The following is a 16042-nucleotide window of genomic DNA, read 5'->3' as shown; positions in this document are numbered from 1 at the left end:
AATAAAATATTTGAATTTGAAATCTCAAAGGGGATGGTTTCTATGACCAACCCATAAGTTCGCGAAAATTTAAAAGAAAACTCCTGACTTTGAACTAATAGTCTTTGCATTAAGGTTTTAATTTAACGCGTTGATAGAGTTGTTTTGATCGGGAAAAGCATTTCAAAATGATAATAAACTATTTGCTGACTATTTTTGGTAGCCATGAATTCACACAATATCTATTATGTTTATTTGCTATTTTCGCAGTAGACAGTAATTTTGATCAAAATCTTTTGTTGGTTTGGTATTGTTTACGCGAGGCGCGTGTATATTTTCATTTGAAAATGTACTTTGTACCAATTTGCTAAGAGTCCAAAACCGTTTGATAGAGTTTGACCAATTGATATAGACCCAGCCGAATCGCTGGGAATCGATTCGGTCTGCGTGAAGTGACAAATTTAAAATTATTTCCGTCGCCCTTGACATGTAATGTGTACCAGACGATTGGTGTACACGCGTGTAACAACCGAATTCACAACTATGGTGTCAGAATTCAGCACCGTCTGGTGTCTGACATGGGCCAAGCCTATGGTGTCAGAATTCAGCGCCATTCATTAGTGTCTGACATGGCCAAGCCGCGGGCCGCTTTTGAAAAACAGATTTCAGGCTAAGGAAAAGCTTAAAGACGAAGTTTAATGTAGCCTTCAATATCTGAACCATACAAAAAACAACAAACTGGCCCATGATAGAAAAATTAACCCAAAATCTCCAGCTCAACAAAAGAAGTCAACTCGTAACCACTAGATTAGAATACAGAAAATCGCGCTTTAACCGGTTTTATTTAATACATATCAGGAGCTGGAAGAAATAAGAGGGATAGGTACTTATCGATCTTTATAGCGCTCCCTAGGAGAAGTGTTCCGTATAGAGGACTTATTAAGTACAAACAAACTTACTATTCCAGTGAAGCTGCGTAATCTATACTAATATTATAAATGCGAAAGTAACTCTGTCTGTCGGTCTGTCTGTCTCTCTTTCACGCCTAAACCACTGAACCGATTTTAATGAAATTTGGCATAGACAGGCCTGGCTCACTCCGCGCGGTACATCCGATAATTACCTACAGCGAAGCGCCCCGCCGGCGGGTATTATATCAGTCGAGTGTCACGCGCGCGCCCGTCAGGACGCTGGCGTGCGTTGTAGTATGATTATAATTCTATGATCGAAGTATTATTTAAAAATGGACATAAAGAGAAAGAAATATTGTGCGGCGTTCGGGTGTTAAAATTCGAAAAGAAATCTACCGGATTTATCTTTTTTTTTCGCTTCCCAAAGATGCTGAAAGGTATGTTGGCCATGTAGGTAATCAATAATTCTTAGGATAGTATAGGAACCTAACCTACCATGACTACTGCTCAGAATTCGTTCGTTCGTTTCAGCCAAATGACGTCCACTGCTGGACAAAGGCCTCTCACAAGGTTTTCCATAATGAACGCATACTTACCTACATACGTACCTCATTACAAATAAGTAGATTAATTATTTTTTCACTAGACAGCAACCCTAACAGCGTAAGAAGAGTTCAGAGGCACGCGATAGAAAGAGACAAACCTTGTAGGTGAATAAAATTGTAGGTACGTAGTGCTGTGCGAGCTGAATTCCACTGTATCGCGTCGTAGCAAGACTCGCATTTATTTAAATCGTCTTGCGGAGTAATCCTTCTGTACCTGTACTATTACTTATTCTGTGGCATAGAGATAGTTTGAGTCCCGGGAAAGGACAGAGGATAGTTTTTATCCCGGTTTTTGAAACAATAATAAAGTTTTTCTGTGACAGACAAAATTCCACGACGGCGATGCCGCGGGCGGAAATCTAGTACTAAATATGGGCTGAAATGATAATGTGATGGGATTGTTTGAAAAAATCTGGAACATTTTATTTTTTCACGGTTAAAACTAGCTTAAAATGCTAATGATCACGTACCTTATCTGAGTACTCAGCCACGTCCCTCATAGAGCGCGGGTAGCCTGATACGAGGTAGGTTTTGGCTGTAGGCGCCATCTTCATCTCCAGCATCAGAACCTCGGTGACCGTCTTGCTGGACAGCGTCCCGAAGTCTTGCATGTCTAGAAGAGACGGATTTGTTAGTACTAGCACAGAATAATAATGTACTAGCGCAGAAGTCATAGAATAAAGGACCCAAAGTTGAACGATATCAATTTTAAATAAGTGTATGCTTGGAAAGTCATGCACAATGTTTGTTTTGTGCGAGAATTGAATCCTCTTTGGAATAAGTATAGTTTGCGCTACTGTAATATGGTAACATGGTCAAAATTGGTACTTAATCTTTTAGAACACATTGAATCGTCTCATCATTATTATAAAGATTCGCCATTGACTTTTCTACTTTCGCATGTTGTCCTAAAATTTTTTGCCTTGCCTAGATCCCTAGGACCTACTCGTAGGGGGTTACTGTCGATTCGCCACAAAGTCGATTCAACACTCTAAAAAGTATTAAGGACGAATTCAAACATGCTTTTTTTCGTGACGTATCGATTCTCTGGCAAATCAACAATAAACCGACCTAGGGCATTGAAGTAATATTACTAGCTCACTTAGGTACATTAATATCTCCATGACCTAGGGCCATATTCTTAAACGGCTCTAAATAATGTACTATCGTCTCATCTATAAATATTACACAATATCTAGCTCGAAAATACCTTCTCATAAATACCTAGAACCATGACGCGCCGCGTTTCAAATATTAATATCCACGCGGTACGAGTAAATAACTAATGTAAGGTAAAAATCGGACGACACCGCGACGTTTAAAGTTTCCATGTCAGAACTCAATTTCTTTCGTAAGTGTTTAAGGCATCCTTGAGACGACATATGTGGTTTCCCACGGACATTAGGGCCCTCGCCCACGGCGACTTTTTGTAGCGATGCAGTCGCGCTGCTGTTGCGCGTTAGTAGCGCGTTGGTATCACTTATGTAGTGCGTTGCAAATGCGACTAACGCGCGTTAGTAGCGATGCCGTCGCGTGGGCGAGGACCTAAGGCGAATGAGGGCGAACTAAGATAATGATATAGAGAAAGACACCGTAATTTTATGAATAGTAGATTGATTTTCGTGTACGAGTATTTCTGAAACTTGAAGGAGAAAATTAAGTGAAAATATTGTTTTATCTCTGTCACAAAAAATCTTCTATAATCAACATTCTGTGTTTACTGGATATTAACTATGTATGCTGAATATGGGCGAATATTTAGGGAAATAAGATTTATTTTTATCCTGGAAACGCGGGTTTGAATCTCGCCGCCGCTCGACTATTTTGTGGTGAGCCTACTCGTGCCACAAGCATATTATTTAGCTTAGCCCGGGGGCTATCGGGATTATTAGTAATTTTGTGCAGTACAAATTACTAATATTCAATAGGCGACATTGTGATCAAGAAAAGTCACTAAAAAAAAACACATTCAATAAAGCTGCTCCTCACCTTTGACTATTTGACCATGTATTTCATTACATAGTTGTGGATGACGGCTAGGTCAGTAATCTATACTTCTATACTCTATATACTAATATTATAAATGCGAAAGTAACTCTGTCTGTCTTGCTTTCACGCCTAAACCACTGAAGCGATTTTGATTAAAGGCATAGAGATAGTTTGAGTCCCGGGAAAGGACATAGGATAGTTTTTATCGTTATCGCAATAAAGTTTTTCTGTGACAAACAAAATTCCACTCGGGCGAAGCCGCGGGCGGAAAGCTAGTTATTTAATATGCATATTTTATTGCACGGGGCGTGCACCGGACGATTATGCAAAGTTAAACCGGTAATTCAGTATAATATGCGCTTTCATGTTCATAGTCAAGGTCTGATGTATTATTGCAGGTCAATTAAAAGATTTTACACCTAAGGCCATACTATTTTTAGCTCCGGCACTTATGGATCTATCTCATCGTTCCTATCACTGCAACTCCTGTTTATGATCTATAGCAGCGGTTCCCAAACTTATTTTGTCTACTGCCCACCTTGAGAATAAATTCTTTTTAGTGCCCCCATTTGTAGTCGAGAGTCGAGTGCTCAGTCGGTGTCTAAGAGACCTCCTAGTAGATGACGCCTCCCAAGCCTCTATACAACGTCTCGATTTTTTTTCTGGGTCTCTTACCGCCCCCCTTTAAGCCTGCAGCGCCCACAAGGGGGCGTTATCGCCCACTTTGGGAAAGACTGATCTATAGTATAATAAACCGGTCCATAAAAATCTCTCATAAAGGTAGCAGGAAGGCTCTGGCTGCAGGCCGCTACCAACCGGTCATAATGGAAATAATTGGGGGAGGCCTATGTTTAGCAGTGGACGTCTTATGGCTGAAATGATGATAATGATGAAACCCTATGTTAAAAATGTGGTTAGCAAAGGCGATTAACAATTTTGTGACAAATACATGTTTTGCAATTTTTCGCGTTTATTAGCGGTACCTATCTATGTATTTAAATCAGTCGTTTTGGTGACCGTATTAAAGTAATTAATACTTAAAAGCATTTTGTCTTGATGCATGAAGAAGGTGGATTTTAGGACTCATAAAAGTTTTATGAAAAGACTGTAAAGGGCCTAAGTACTGAATAACAGATTTGACGTTCACTGTAATGTACTGCACTAAAAAATATTATAAATTGTTTTGTTTTGATAAGAGACAAAAATTATATGTGCTTCGTATACCTAAATAATGACTAATGTACCGAATAACAGCACGAATCAAAAACACCCAAATTATACAAATAGAAAAGTCCTTTTAATACCTCTTCGAATACTCAGTCCGAAATTTTTCACTGAATTCACGAAAATCGTCCACAAATTATATGGCACGAAGAAGAGCAAATACAAATGTACTTAATGAGGGTAATTGCAATGTTTACCAAACGGTCAAGCGCACGAACTCTGAATACGGAATGGGATCGATTTGAGTCCCAGTAAAAGGCGACAGGCAGAAACTAGCTATTAGCTGCTGTTTCTATTTAGGAGTCGAATGAGTCGTCTAATTTGATCGACATTGTACGCGGTCATGGTTTGCAGCAATCTTGAACTCTTTAGTGATTTAATGGACATTAAACATGTCCATAGGAGCCTAGATCGCTGCACAAATCTAAATACGCTCATTGCGGCGCTAGAGTCGCTTTTCAGGGGCTGTTTTTATTGTCATTTAGAACTTTTTGTCAAAACACGATGTATCATTTATTTTGACTATATCACGCAAAATGCGCGATTTCAGAAAATAACTTATGATTAGTAACTTTAAATACAAAACGAGTACTAACATTACGTTAGAGATGTTGAAGGCCGCCTAACTCAAAGCTTCAGGCACTTTTAATACCAGGAGCAAAAGATGCAAACTGTTGCCATAAGTTTTTAAGTTCTAAAAGTGCTTTTAAAAGCCTACTTGCAAAAACAAAATGAGTTTAATGAGGTTTATTTTTACATCTCATCAAGACACGAGATTTTAGATTGGCTTTCAGATTCTGACGATCTTTTAATAAATAATTCCGCAGTTAAATCGCTCTTAAATTTAAAGCTAACGAAAAGCTCTTAACGTCCAACTTCCCGTTAGGACTAACGACTAATCACCAGTCTCCGCGACAATTAAAAAATGCTGTACCGTTTCCGATGGCGTACTGCTGCAGCAGATCCGTCATGTTGATATGGACCACCCCGCGGCGCTCCTGCATGAGGTTGTCGCAGTGGGTCACCTTGCCGCTGCCTGGGCCGCCTGCGGACGTAAACATCTGTTAATTCACAATGGTATTTGTTTCTTTGGAACACACTACTAAAACCAGCCTATGAACTGCTAGAGAGCGGAGCGGTTCCTCCGGACCGCATTACTCTAAAACGCTCCCTAGAAGTTCATACAGATTGGCTGTGCGGAGCGGGTCCGCACCGGACGGTCCGCGTGACACTAAAACCAGCCTTAGAGAGTAAGGTATCATTGTCTTTCAAGACAGTACTCCAGAAATTACAGCCGGAGATTTTAACACCGGAAAGCGCAGCGTAGGATGTTCACCCATAAGGTGTCGCCCAATATGCGCTTACACTAAGGCTGGGTTGTACCATCTTACTTTAACTGTGACAAACGTCAAAAGTGTCAAATTCCATACAATAACCACCGGTTATCGTCAAAGTTACGGTCAAAATTAGGTGGTGCAACTCAGCCTAAGACTGGGTTGCACCATCTTACTTTAACCTTAACAAACGTCAAAAGTCTATCAAACTCCATACAAAAAACACCGCTTTATTATAAGTTACGGCGTTTAATGTTTAAACGAAGGTACAAGTAAAATAGGACTTCAGCTATTATTCATCAAATATCTGCAACATAGTTACATCATGCCTGTAGCTAGCACTAAATTCATCAAACATTAAAAACTAACACTTTAATTCTACGGACTAGCTGTTTGCTATAGGCTTGAGTAATACTAATTATACTCGTAGAGTTAGTAGCTGTTAATAACAAATGAATTGACAGAACCCTTCAATTGTGACATGACTCATACTGTAAAGTCATTATTGCATGACTTTGTTTTAATAGGTAGGTTAACGCTCTATGTAATTTTGTTTAGAATATACGCTAAAGAGTAAAGTGGCGCCCAACGTGGTGTGTTCAAAATTCACTTTATTTTTGTTTTCTTTCTCCTATCAGTATTGGAAAATGTATCTCAATGTTGTGCAACATATTAATATCCAGCTTGAATATGACGGGCGTTTGCTGGTTCAAATTTGAGAATGACGGCAGGTACCTTCAAACGGCCAGCCCACAGAACACACGGGCGGTGCGGTGCCGCAACGCATCATGTGCTTTGGCTCTTACATAGTTACGGCTGGGAGAGACTCTACGCTTCCTCGCTTTAAACATATTGTCACTCTATATTACTAGTTAGTGCAAGATTCAGCACATACCCAGGACGAATATGACCGGCACGTTTGGGGGCTCGAATTTGACGTGGCTGGAGTTCTGCATAGGAAGAAGTCGCGACCAGGAGCACTACGCCGTCTCGTGCCAAATATTACCTACTTAATATACCTACCAAATGTAGTGTAACTCTATGTACCTACTACAGTACTAGTTAGGGCAAGATCCAGTACATTAAATACCCAGGACAAATATGACCGGCACGTTTGGCGGCTCGAACTTGACGTGACTGGAGTTCTACATAGGAAAAAGAAGCGACCAAGAGCACTACGCAGTACTACGCCGCAGCGTAGTGCTCCTGGTCACGTCTTTTTCCGCGCGCCGTTTCGTGCCAAATATACCATCATCATCATCATCATCTCAGCCATAGGACGTCCACTGCTGAACATAGGCCTCCCCCAATGCTTTCCATGTTGCCCGGTTGCTAGCGGCCTGCGTCCAAATTTAGTATAACTCTATGTACTGGTTAGGGCAAGATTCAGTACATACCCAGGACGAATATGACCGGCACGTTTGGCGGCTCGAACTTGACGTGGCTGGAGTTCTGCATGGGGAAGGAGGCGGCCGGGGGCGTCGCGCGGCCGGCCCACGCGCTCTCGCGCCGGCTGCGGTCGCCGCTTGTGGTCTCCAACTCATCGTTGTTTTGTTCTGGACGAGGGAAATACAGTTGAAATGCGAAATTGAAAGAGGTTTAATACAGTTGAAACGCTAAATTGAAAGAGGTTTCTTAGTTTTTACATTGGCGCTTGTGGTCTCCAACTCATCGTTGTTTTGTTCTGGACGAGGGAAACTCAATTAAATTGCGAATTTAAGAAATGTTAAAGAGGTTTCCTACTGCTACATATTGGACTCCTTCTACCTCCACCAACCGTTATGAAAGAAAAAGTATCTACAATTGCAAATTAAAATTGAATTAATGTTGGTGGTTAGTATACAGATTGTATAATAAAATTGTTTGTTTTCATATCATATGGACATGTGAGTAAATGAAAATTGTAGCTAATAACAGATACCTAATTTAAATCTGGTATGTTATGGTTGTATCCCTGTTTTGTGCACAAAGTAAAATACAGTAGAAAGCCGATTATCCGAATTAATTGGGACCGGGGTCGATTCGGATAATCGGACTTAGACTGTTAATAGAGAAAAAGTTACTGTCACACATAGAATAAACTTTATTAACTGTGTTTACAGTTCTACAATAGCGCTCAGTTGAAATATATCTGGATTCCAGCGATTTCTAACTTGTTACAACAAAACAAAACAAAAATTACTAGCTTTTAATTTTTTATACTAAGGACCGATTCGGATAATTCGCGATTCGGTTAATCGGCATTCGGATAATCGGCGTTCTACTGTAAATAATAAATAAAAATAATTAGCCTAGATGAAAAATAAACAAGACCAAGAGGCAAGCTTCTATGTATACAATAGTAGCAAGTTATTTTGGTTAATGGATAAATTAATTCAGGTAAATTAGGTATTATATTATAATGCTATGAAAAAGAGATATGAGATACGAAAACGTAAGAATTGAAAGTCTTAACTGATTAATCAGTTGTTGTTAAACAGGATTTATAGAGGCAACAAAAAACCAAGGGGCGGCTTTTTATTGGGCCATTTCCACTTCCTGCCTTAAAGTTAAATATTCTTTTGGCTTAGGGAAATATAGAAGTTACTAAAAATAGCTTATTGTTTTTGCGAGTCCCAAGGACAAAAACAAAAACATTTCTGTTACACCGTTGTAATTACAACAGTGTTTTGATATAGTTGTTGTTTGGTCATCTCAGTGAAATAAATAGTAAATCAGTGTTAAAACAAAGTTTTAATTCTTTTTATCAATTAGCCGTTTATTTTTTACAAGTGCAAGAAATATCTACGTATAAAATAAATAAAAACATTCAATTAACCTAATAGATGCTGCTAATGAATACTTCCAAATCAATTAATATAACATTGATCTTACAACAAGTTACTATGTTCGTAGAATAACTTCATCTAAGTATGTAGTATGAAGGCCGGCTGTGTACGACTATCTGGCGAATTTGGCGCCCAACGCGGGGTTATGCAAAACTTCAAAACTTTTTCGCGCGTATTAAGTTTCACAACAAATTACCATTCTACTACTTCTTTTAATTGTTATGTAAATACTCTGCTTACAGACGTCTCGAATATGCTTTGCCTAATTTTAAAAGCAATAAGTGAATGTAGTTTCGCCATAAAAATGCAATTATCGAAACAAAATAACAAGCAGTTAACAAACAATATTGATTAAGCTATAAATAAGAACATATGTAACTTACCAGTGTCTAAACAGATGCCCATATTCCATGAAGATAATATTTAAAACAAATCTCTTCGGCGGCAAAGTTACGACGCAATGTCCGATNGATTATGCAAATTTGAAACCTGTAATTCAGTATAATGCGCTTTCATGTTCATAGTCAAGGTCTAATGTACCTACTGTTGCAGCACAATTAAAAGATTTTACACCACTTATAAACGCCATACTATTTTTAGCTCCGGCACTTATGGATCTATCTCATCGTTACTATCACTGCAACTCTTGTTTCGGATCTATAAAATGACCACCAATAAACACGATCAGTCCAGTCCCTATGTTAAACTGTGGTTAATAACAAAGGCACTTATCTATTTTGTGAGAATGCTGCGCGTTTCCACCATCAATCCCTAATTAGGGATTGATGGTGAAAACGGGCATTAAACGTTTTGCGATTTTTCGCGTTTAATATCTGTATCGCGGTACCAAAATAGCTTGTTTTTGCGAGGTATACTTTAACTTAATAACATATTAAGAAAAAGGTCATGCATACATGAAAAAGGTCGTTTTAGGACTCATAAAAGCTTTATGAAAAGACTGTAAAGGGCCTAAGTACTGAAAAAGCTTTGACTTTGACTGTAATGTACTTACTGCACTATAAAATATTATAATTTGTTTTGTTTTGATACGAGAGACAAAAAATACCTAAATATGACGTAGGACTATGCAGATAAGTGGTTTAGGGGGCTTATAATGTACCGAATAACAGCACGATTCAAAAACATCTAAATTATAAGTACAAATAGAAAAGTCTTTTCCACTTCGAATATTCAGTCCGAAACTTTTCACTGAATTCACGAAAATCGTCCACAAATTATATGGCACGAAGAAGAGCAAATACAAATGTACTTAATGGGGGTAATTGCAATGTTTACCAAACGGTCAAGCGCACGAACTCTGAATACGGAATGGGATCGATTTGAGTCCCAGTAAAAGGCGACAGGCAGAAACCAGCTATTAGCTGCTGTTTCTATTTAGGAGTCGAATGAGTCGTCTAATTTGATCGACATTGTACGCGGTCATGGTTTACAGTAATCTTGAACTCTTTAGTGATTTTAATGGACATTAAACATGTCCATAGGAGACTAGATCGCTGCACAAATCTTAATACGCTCATTGCGGCGGTAGAGTCGTTTTTCAGAGGCTGTTTTCAGTCATTTAGGACTTTTTAAAAGTGAAAATGCTATACATCATTATATTTTGACTACATCGTGCAAGATGCGCAATTTCAGAAAACAACTTATGATTAGTGTTTTTAAATACAATACAAACGAGTACTAACATACGCTAGAGATGTTGAAAGCCTCCAAACTCAATTTAAAGCTTAAGGCACTTTATACAAGGAGCAAAAGATGCAAACTGTTGCCACAAGCCTTTAAGTTGTAATGCTCTTAAAAGCCTACTTACAAAAACAAAATAGCCACGATAGCCGAACGGTGAAGTGGTCGGACTTGCCGACTCGAGATCCGAGGAACGTGGGTTCGAATCCCACCGCCGCTCGACTATTGTGATGAGCCTACTCGTAACACAAGCTTATTTAGCTTAACACGAGGGGCTAACGGGACTATTAGTAATTTGTCCAATACAATCCCAACTAATATTATAAATGCGAAAGTAACTCTCTCTGTCTGTCTGTCTGTCTGTCTGTTACGCTTTCCCGCTTAAACCTCGCAACCGATTTTGATGAAATTTGGCATAGAGATAGTTTGAGTCCCGGGAAAGAACATAGGATAGTTTTTATCCCGGTTTTTGAAACAGGGACGCGCGCGATAAAGTTTTTCTGTGACAGACAAAATTCCACGCGGGCGAAGCCGCGGGCGGAAAGCTAGTTGCTAATAATCTTAAAAAAAAAGTTTTATGAGGTTTCTTTTTACATCTAATCCTGCTCATACAACTCGTTTGTCAAGACACGAGATGTTAGCAAGGATGAGCATGTTTTGGACAGATTCTCTTCCAGGTTATGTTAACGAACTTTCATTAATCATTCTGCAGGTAACGTAAATCGCTCTTAAATTAAAAGCTAACAACTCTCTTATCGTCGATTTCCCGTTAGGGCTAACGACTAATCACCAATCGCCGCTACAAGTGTCATAAATGCTGTACCGTTTCCGATGGCGTACTGCTGCAGCAGATCCGTCATGTTGATATGGACCACCCCGCGGCGCTCCTGCATGAGGTTGTCGCAGTGGGTCACCTTGCCGCTGCCTGGGCCGCCTGCGGACGTAAACATCTGTTAATTCACAATGGTACCTATTTGTTTTGTTTCTTTGGAATACACTTGAACTCTCTGAGGCTGGTTTTAGTGTCACGCGGACCGTCCGGTGCGGACCCGCTCCGCACGGCCAATCTGTATAAACTTGTAAAGAGCGTTTTAGAGTAATGCGGTCCGGAGGAACCGCTCGTTCCCTAGCAGTTCATACAGATTGGCCGTGCGGAGCGATCCGCACTGACAGTCCGCGTGACACTAAAACCAGCCTAAGAATGTACATCATTGTCTTTCAAAAACCGTACGACAGAAATTACAGCCGGAGATTTTTAAACCCGGAAAGCGAAGCGTAGGATGTTCACCCATAAGGTGTCGCCCAATATGCGCTTACACTAAGGCTGGGTTGTACCATATTACTTTAACCTTAACAAACGTCAAAAGTCTATCAAACTCCATACAAAAAACACCGCTTTTCGTTATAAGTTACAGCGTTTAAACGAAGGTACGAGTAGAATAGGGCTTCAGCTATATTCATCAAATATCTGCAACATACATGCCTGTAGCACTACGTAATGCATCAAACATTAAAAACTAACACTTTAATTCTACGGACTAGCTGTTTGCTATAGGCTTGAGTAATGCTAATTATACTCGTAGAGTTAGTAGCTGTTAATAACAAATGAATTGACAGAACCCTTCAATTGTGACATGACTCATACTGTAAAGTCATTATTGCATGACTTTGTTTTAATAGGTAGGTTAACGCTCTATGTAATGTTGTTTAGAATATACGCTAAAGAGTAAAGTGGGGCCCAACGTGGTGTGTTCAAAATTTACTTTATTTTAGTTTTCTTTCTCCTGTCAGTATTGGAAAATGTATCTCAATATTGTGCAATATATTAATATCTAGTTTGTATATGACGGGCGTTTGCCGGCTCAAATTTGAGAATGACGGCAGGTACCTTCAAACGGCCAGCCCACACTTTTTAATGCTGCTGCTGCTCTCAGGTACTACGAAGAGTTAGAGCCAAAGCACACGATGCGTTGCAGCGGCGGTGCGACTCCGGAGCGGTGTCACTGCGTCGTCTTACATAGAAATAATCTGTGATGGACACACGGGCGGTGCGGTGCCGCAACGCATCATGTGCTTTGGCTCTTACATAGTTACGGCTGGGAGAGACTCTACGCTTCCTCGCTTTAAACATATTGTCACTCTATATTAATAGTTAGTGCAAGATTCAGTACATACCCAGGACGAATATGACCGGCACGTTTGGCGGCTCGAATTTGACGTGGTGGATGAAGTTCTGCATAGGAAAAATACGCGACCAGGAGCACTACGCCTCCTGGTCGCGTCTTTTTCCGCGCGCCGTCTCGTGCCAAATATCCAAATGTAGTGTAACTCCATGTACCTACTAGTTAGGGCAAGATCCAGTCATTACATACCCAGGACGAATATGACCGGCACGTTTGGCGGCTCGAACTTGACGTGGCTGAAATTCTGCATAGGAAAAAGAAGCGACCAAGAGCACTACGCAGTGCTCCTGGTCACGTCTTTTTCCGCGCGCCGCCTCGTGCCAAATATACCATCATCATCATCATCATCTCAGCCATAGGACGTCCACTGCTGAACATAGGCCTCCCCCAATGCTTTCCATGTTGCCCGGTTGGTAGCGGCCAGCGTCCAAATTTAGTATAACTCTATGTACTGGTTAGGGCAAGATTCAGTACATACCCAGGACGAATATGACCGGCACGTTTGGCGGCTCGAACTTGACGTGGCTGGAGTTCTGCATGGGGAAGGACGCGGCCGGGAGACAGTGTCTACCACCATGCTATTTCCACGCCAGCCTTAGCATTACACCATCAGTAGGTATCTACATACCCAGCGTAGGTAACGTGGTACAGACCTATATGACCGCCCCGTTTGGCGATCCGAATTTGATGTGCCTTAGTTTTGAATCCAAGAGACTCGCTGTCGAGAAACACATTCTTGCTGCTTCCACACTAGCCTATTGGACATACCCAGGACGAATATGACCGGCACGTTTGGCGGCTCGAACTTGACGTGGCTGGAGTTCTGCATAGGAAAGGACGCGGCCGGGGGCGTCGCGCGGCCGGCCCACGCGCTCTCGCGCCGGCTGCGGTCGCCGCTTGTGGTCTCCAACTCATCGTTGTTTTGTTCTGGACGAGGGAAACTCAATTAAATTGCGAAATTAAAAAAATTAAACGAGGATCTCGAAATCACACTTGAAGAAATGAGAAATTGAAAGAGGTTTCCTAAAGCTTTTATATTAATAATAATAATAAATAATAAATAAATATCCTTAGACATTTTACACTGCGCTTCTAGTCCCAAACTAAGCAAAGCTTGTACTATGGGTACTAGACAACGGATATAAACATACTTAAATACTTTTTTTTTGTAAATACATGCTTATTAATAATAAGTTTGTTAAGTAATTTCGTTAGCTGCAACCGGAGGTTCCAAGAAAAAGCAAACTTTATTTAATTATATTTAATTTAAAAGAAAGAAATTACAATAAAAGTAAAATTAGGTAAGCTAGTGATACCGTCTCGAAGTGTGAAACAAATATGATTATAAAATAATTAGTAAAATTAATGAAACGTCGCCGCTGTCGTCATGAGAGGCGCATTTTGCTGATGCTGCTCCTCGCGGTCCATAGTGCAGTTGCAATGTTGATTTGGGTAAACTGGGTCAGCGTCGATGCAGCGATCTTCATAGATTAGGCGTACGTAACACCTCCCCCCGAAGAACAGCCACCACCGAAGAATTTCGTAGTGAATTGAGGTGGGGGTTGGCTTGCCCTTGTCTTTGACTCTGGTACAGCGTATATTGTCCTTTGTGTCTGAGTTTCCCTTGGTTGGCTCTAGACAGAGTCTAATTTCTTGTAGTACTTGCGGTATAGTATGATGCTGATGAGTACAGATGCACCGATTAATACCATGTACAATGGGATGGTAGTATGGTATATACTGTAATCTACGTTCTTCTCAAGATTTAACTTTGGATGCTGGGAAATCTTCATGTTGGTGGTGTGAAGATGATCCAGATTCATAGAGTTTAGTTTGACTGTAGAAATATCGTACTCTGGTTCCTTCGGTATATTCGTGATTGTCAGCACATGTCCTTTTAGTCGATCTTTGAGGTTGGAGATGGTCAACAGAGATGTTTCCATGTGGAATTTGTGTGGGATAATTGCGAGATAGCTGCCTCGATACTCCTTGTTGGTGTTGTAAGATCTTGCCCGCAGGACAGATGTACCTTCGTAGAAGTAGGGAAGTTGATGACGTAGTGGCGGTCGTCTAGTTGTTCGTATGCTGGTTGATTTAGTGTGACAGTGATTGGGCTGAAGTTTGGCTTTGGAGACTTCGTGTTTCTTCACATAAGAACCATTTGCTGGTCTTCGGGCATTCAGCCTCTATGTGCTTGAAATCTTTCTCATGGATAGCTAGGAATGGGGATGATGGAACAAGGATTTCGTGATTTCCATTAGGGACAATAGATAATTTGTATATTAGGTCGTATGTATAAGGAGTAAAGATTGGGAACTTGTACACTATTACTATTTCATTATCGACGTAATATGAAACTAACTTAATTAAGTTTAATATAATTAGGATTAGGAAGGTGAGGACTTGAAAGATTCAAGGACTTACCGCATTGCTTTCTTCTGGACGAATCGATGGCTTGATTCACCTCTGGACTGTAGCTCCCGTAGGTTCGGATATTCGAAGCGCGACTTGATAGCCACTCGGTGGGCTCGGTGAACGGAAATCTTCATACGCGACCCGGGCCTAACCGCGAATATCCTACCGACTGCGCCAATTTCGTTAGCTGCAACCGGAGGTTCCAAGAAAAAGCAAACTTTATTTAATTAAATTTAATTTAAAAGAAAGAAATTACAATTAAACTAAAATTAGCCTAGCCTAGTGATACCGTCTCGAAGTATGAAACGAATATGATTATAGAATAATTAGTAAAATTAATGAAACGTCGCCGCTGTCGTCATAAGAGGCGCATTTTGCTGATGATGCTCCGCGCGGTCCATAGTGCAGTTGCAATGTTGATTTGGGTAAACTGGGTCAGCGTCGATGCAGCGATCTTCATAGATTAGGCGTACGTAACAACTACATAATTATTTGTTTAATTTACACAACATTTTGTTCCTCATAACCAAAGTGTTCGGTGGTCACTTTTGTAAGCAGTAACCAAACATTTTTTTCAGTGATACGGGATGAAAAGCTTAAAATTGGTCATTGACCTAAGTCCGACCTTGTAAAATGCAAAGTTCAATAGAATATATTAGCCATAAAATCACAGTTACAGACGGAAATTCCAGTTAATCAAGAATTAATAGCACATTGCGTATATTAATCAAAGTATAACTACACATTCATCCTTAACACATTGAACGCCGAGATGCTAGATACAATGGAAATTGTATTGTTCGAGGCTCACCGGTGAGCCGCGTGGCGTCCAACGTGTTAAGTTACCTGATTTTATTTACGGGTCTATTCCCA

At 40.3% G+C, this 16042-nt stretch overlaps 2 protein-coding genes across 2 annotated transcripts in view; both read right to left on the bottom strand.

Annotated features, from left to right (window-relative positions):
- LOC114363262 (adenylate kinase isoenzyme 5-like) overlaps positions 1–9327 on the bottom strand; it is a 56334-nt gene extending 47007 nt beyond the window's left edge. The window contains exons 1-4 of the mRNA XM_028318939.1: positions 9254–9327; positions 7440–7598; positions 5643–5753; positions 1966–2108 (exon numbers count right to left, since the gene is read on the bottom strand). Of these exons, the coding sequence (XP_028174740.1) occupies positions 1966–2108; positions 5643–5753; positions 7440–7598; positions 9254–9275 (435 nt within the window). The 5' untranslated portion in view covers positions 9276–9327. The remainder of the gene's footprint in view (positions 1–1965; positions 2109–5642; positions 5754–7439; positions 7599–9253) is intronic.
- A 2026-nt stretch (positions 9328–11353) lies between these two features.
- Positions 11354–14697, bottom strand: LOC114363277 (uncharacterized). The gene is made up of 3 exons (XM_028318959.1): positions 14496–14697; positions 13523–13681; positions 11354–11505 (listed from the first exon to the last, which is right to left on the bottom strand). The coding sequence occupies exons 1-3, from the start codon at positions 14695–14697 to the stop codon at positions 11354–11356; spliced, it is 513 nt and encodes a 170-aa protein (XP_028174760.1).
- Between the last annotated feature and the right edge of the window lie 1345 nt (positions 14698–16042).

This window comes from Ostrinia furnacalis, unplaced genomic scaffold (assembly GCF_004193835.3).
Source record: "Ostrinia furnacalis isolate ACB-3 unplaced genomic scaffold, ASM419383v2 OfSCF7055, whole genome shotgun sequence".
Classification (NCBI taxonomy): Eukaryota; Metazoa; Arthropoda; class Insecta; order Lepidoptera; family Crambidae; genus Ostrinia; species Ostrinia furnacalis.
Note: the sequence above shows the minus strand (reverse complement) of the source record. Positions and strands in the feature narration are given on the sequence as shown.

Excerpts from the sequence above, each read along its gene's own strand:
- LOC114363277 (XM_028318959.1), bottom strand. The coding sequence starts at position 14,697 with ATGGAAACATCTCTGTTGACCATCTCCAACCTCAAAGATCGACTAAAA. Across the intron at positions 13,682-14,495 it reads TGAGAAGAACGTAGATTACA|AACAAAACAACGATGAGTTG; the intron begins GTATATACCATA and ends TCCCTCGTCCAG. Across the intron at positions 11,506-13,522 it reads GCCGGTCATATTCGTCCTGG|GCGGCCCAGGCAGCGGCAAG; the intron begins GTATGTCCAATA and ends TTACGTCCGCAG.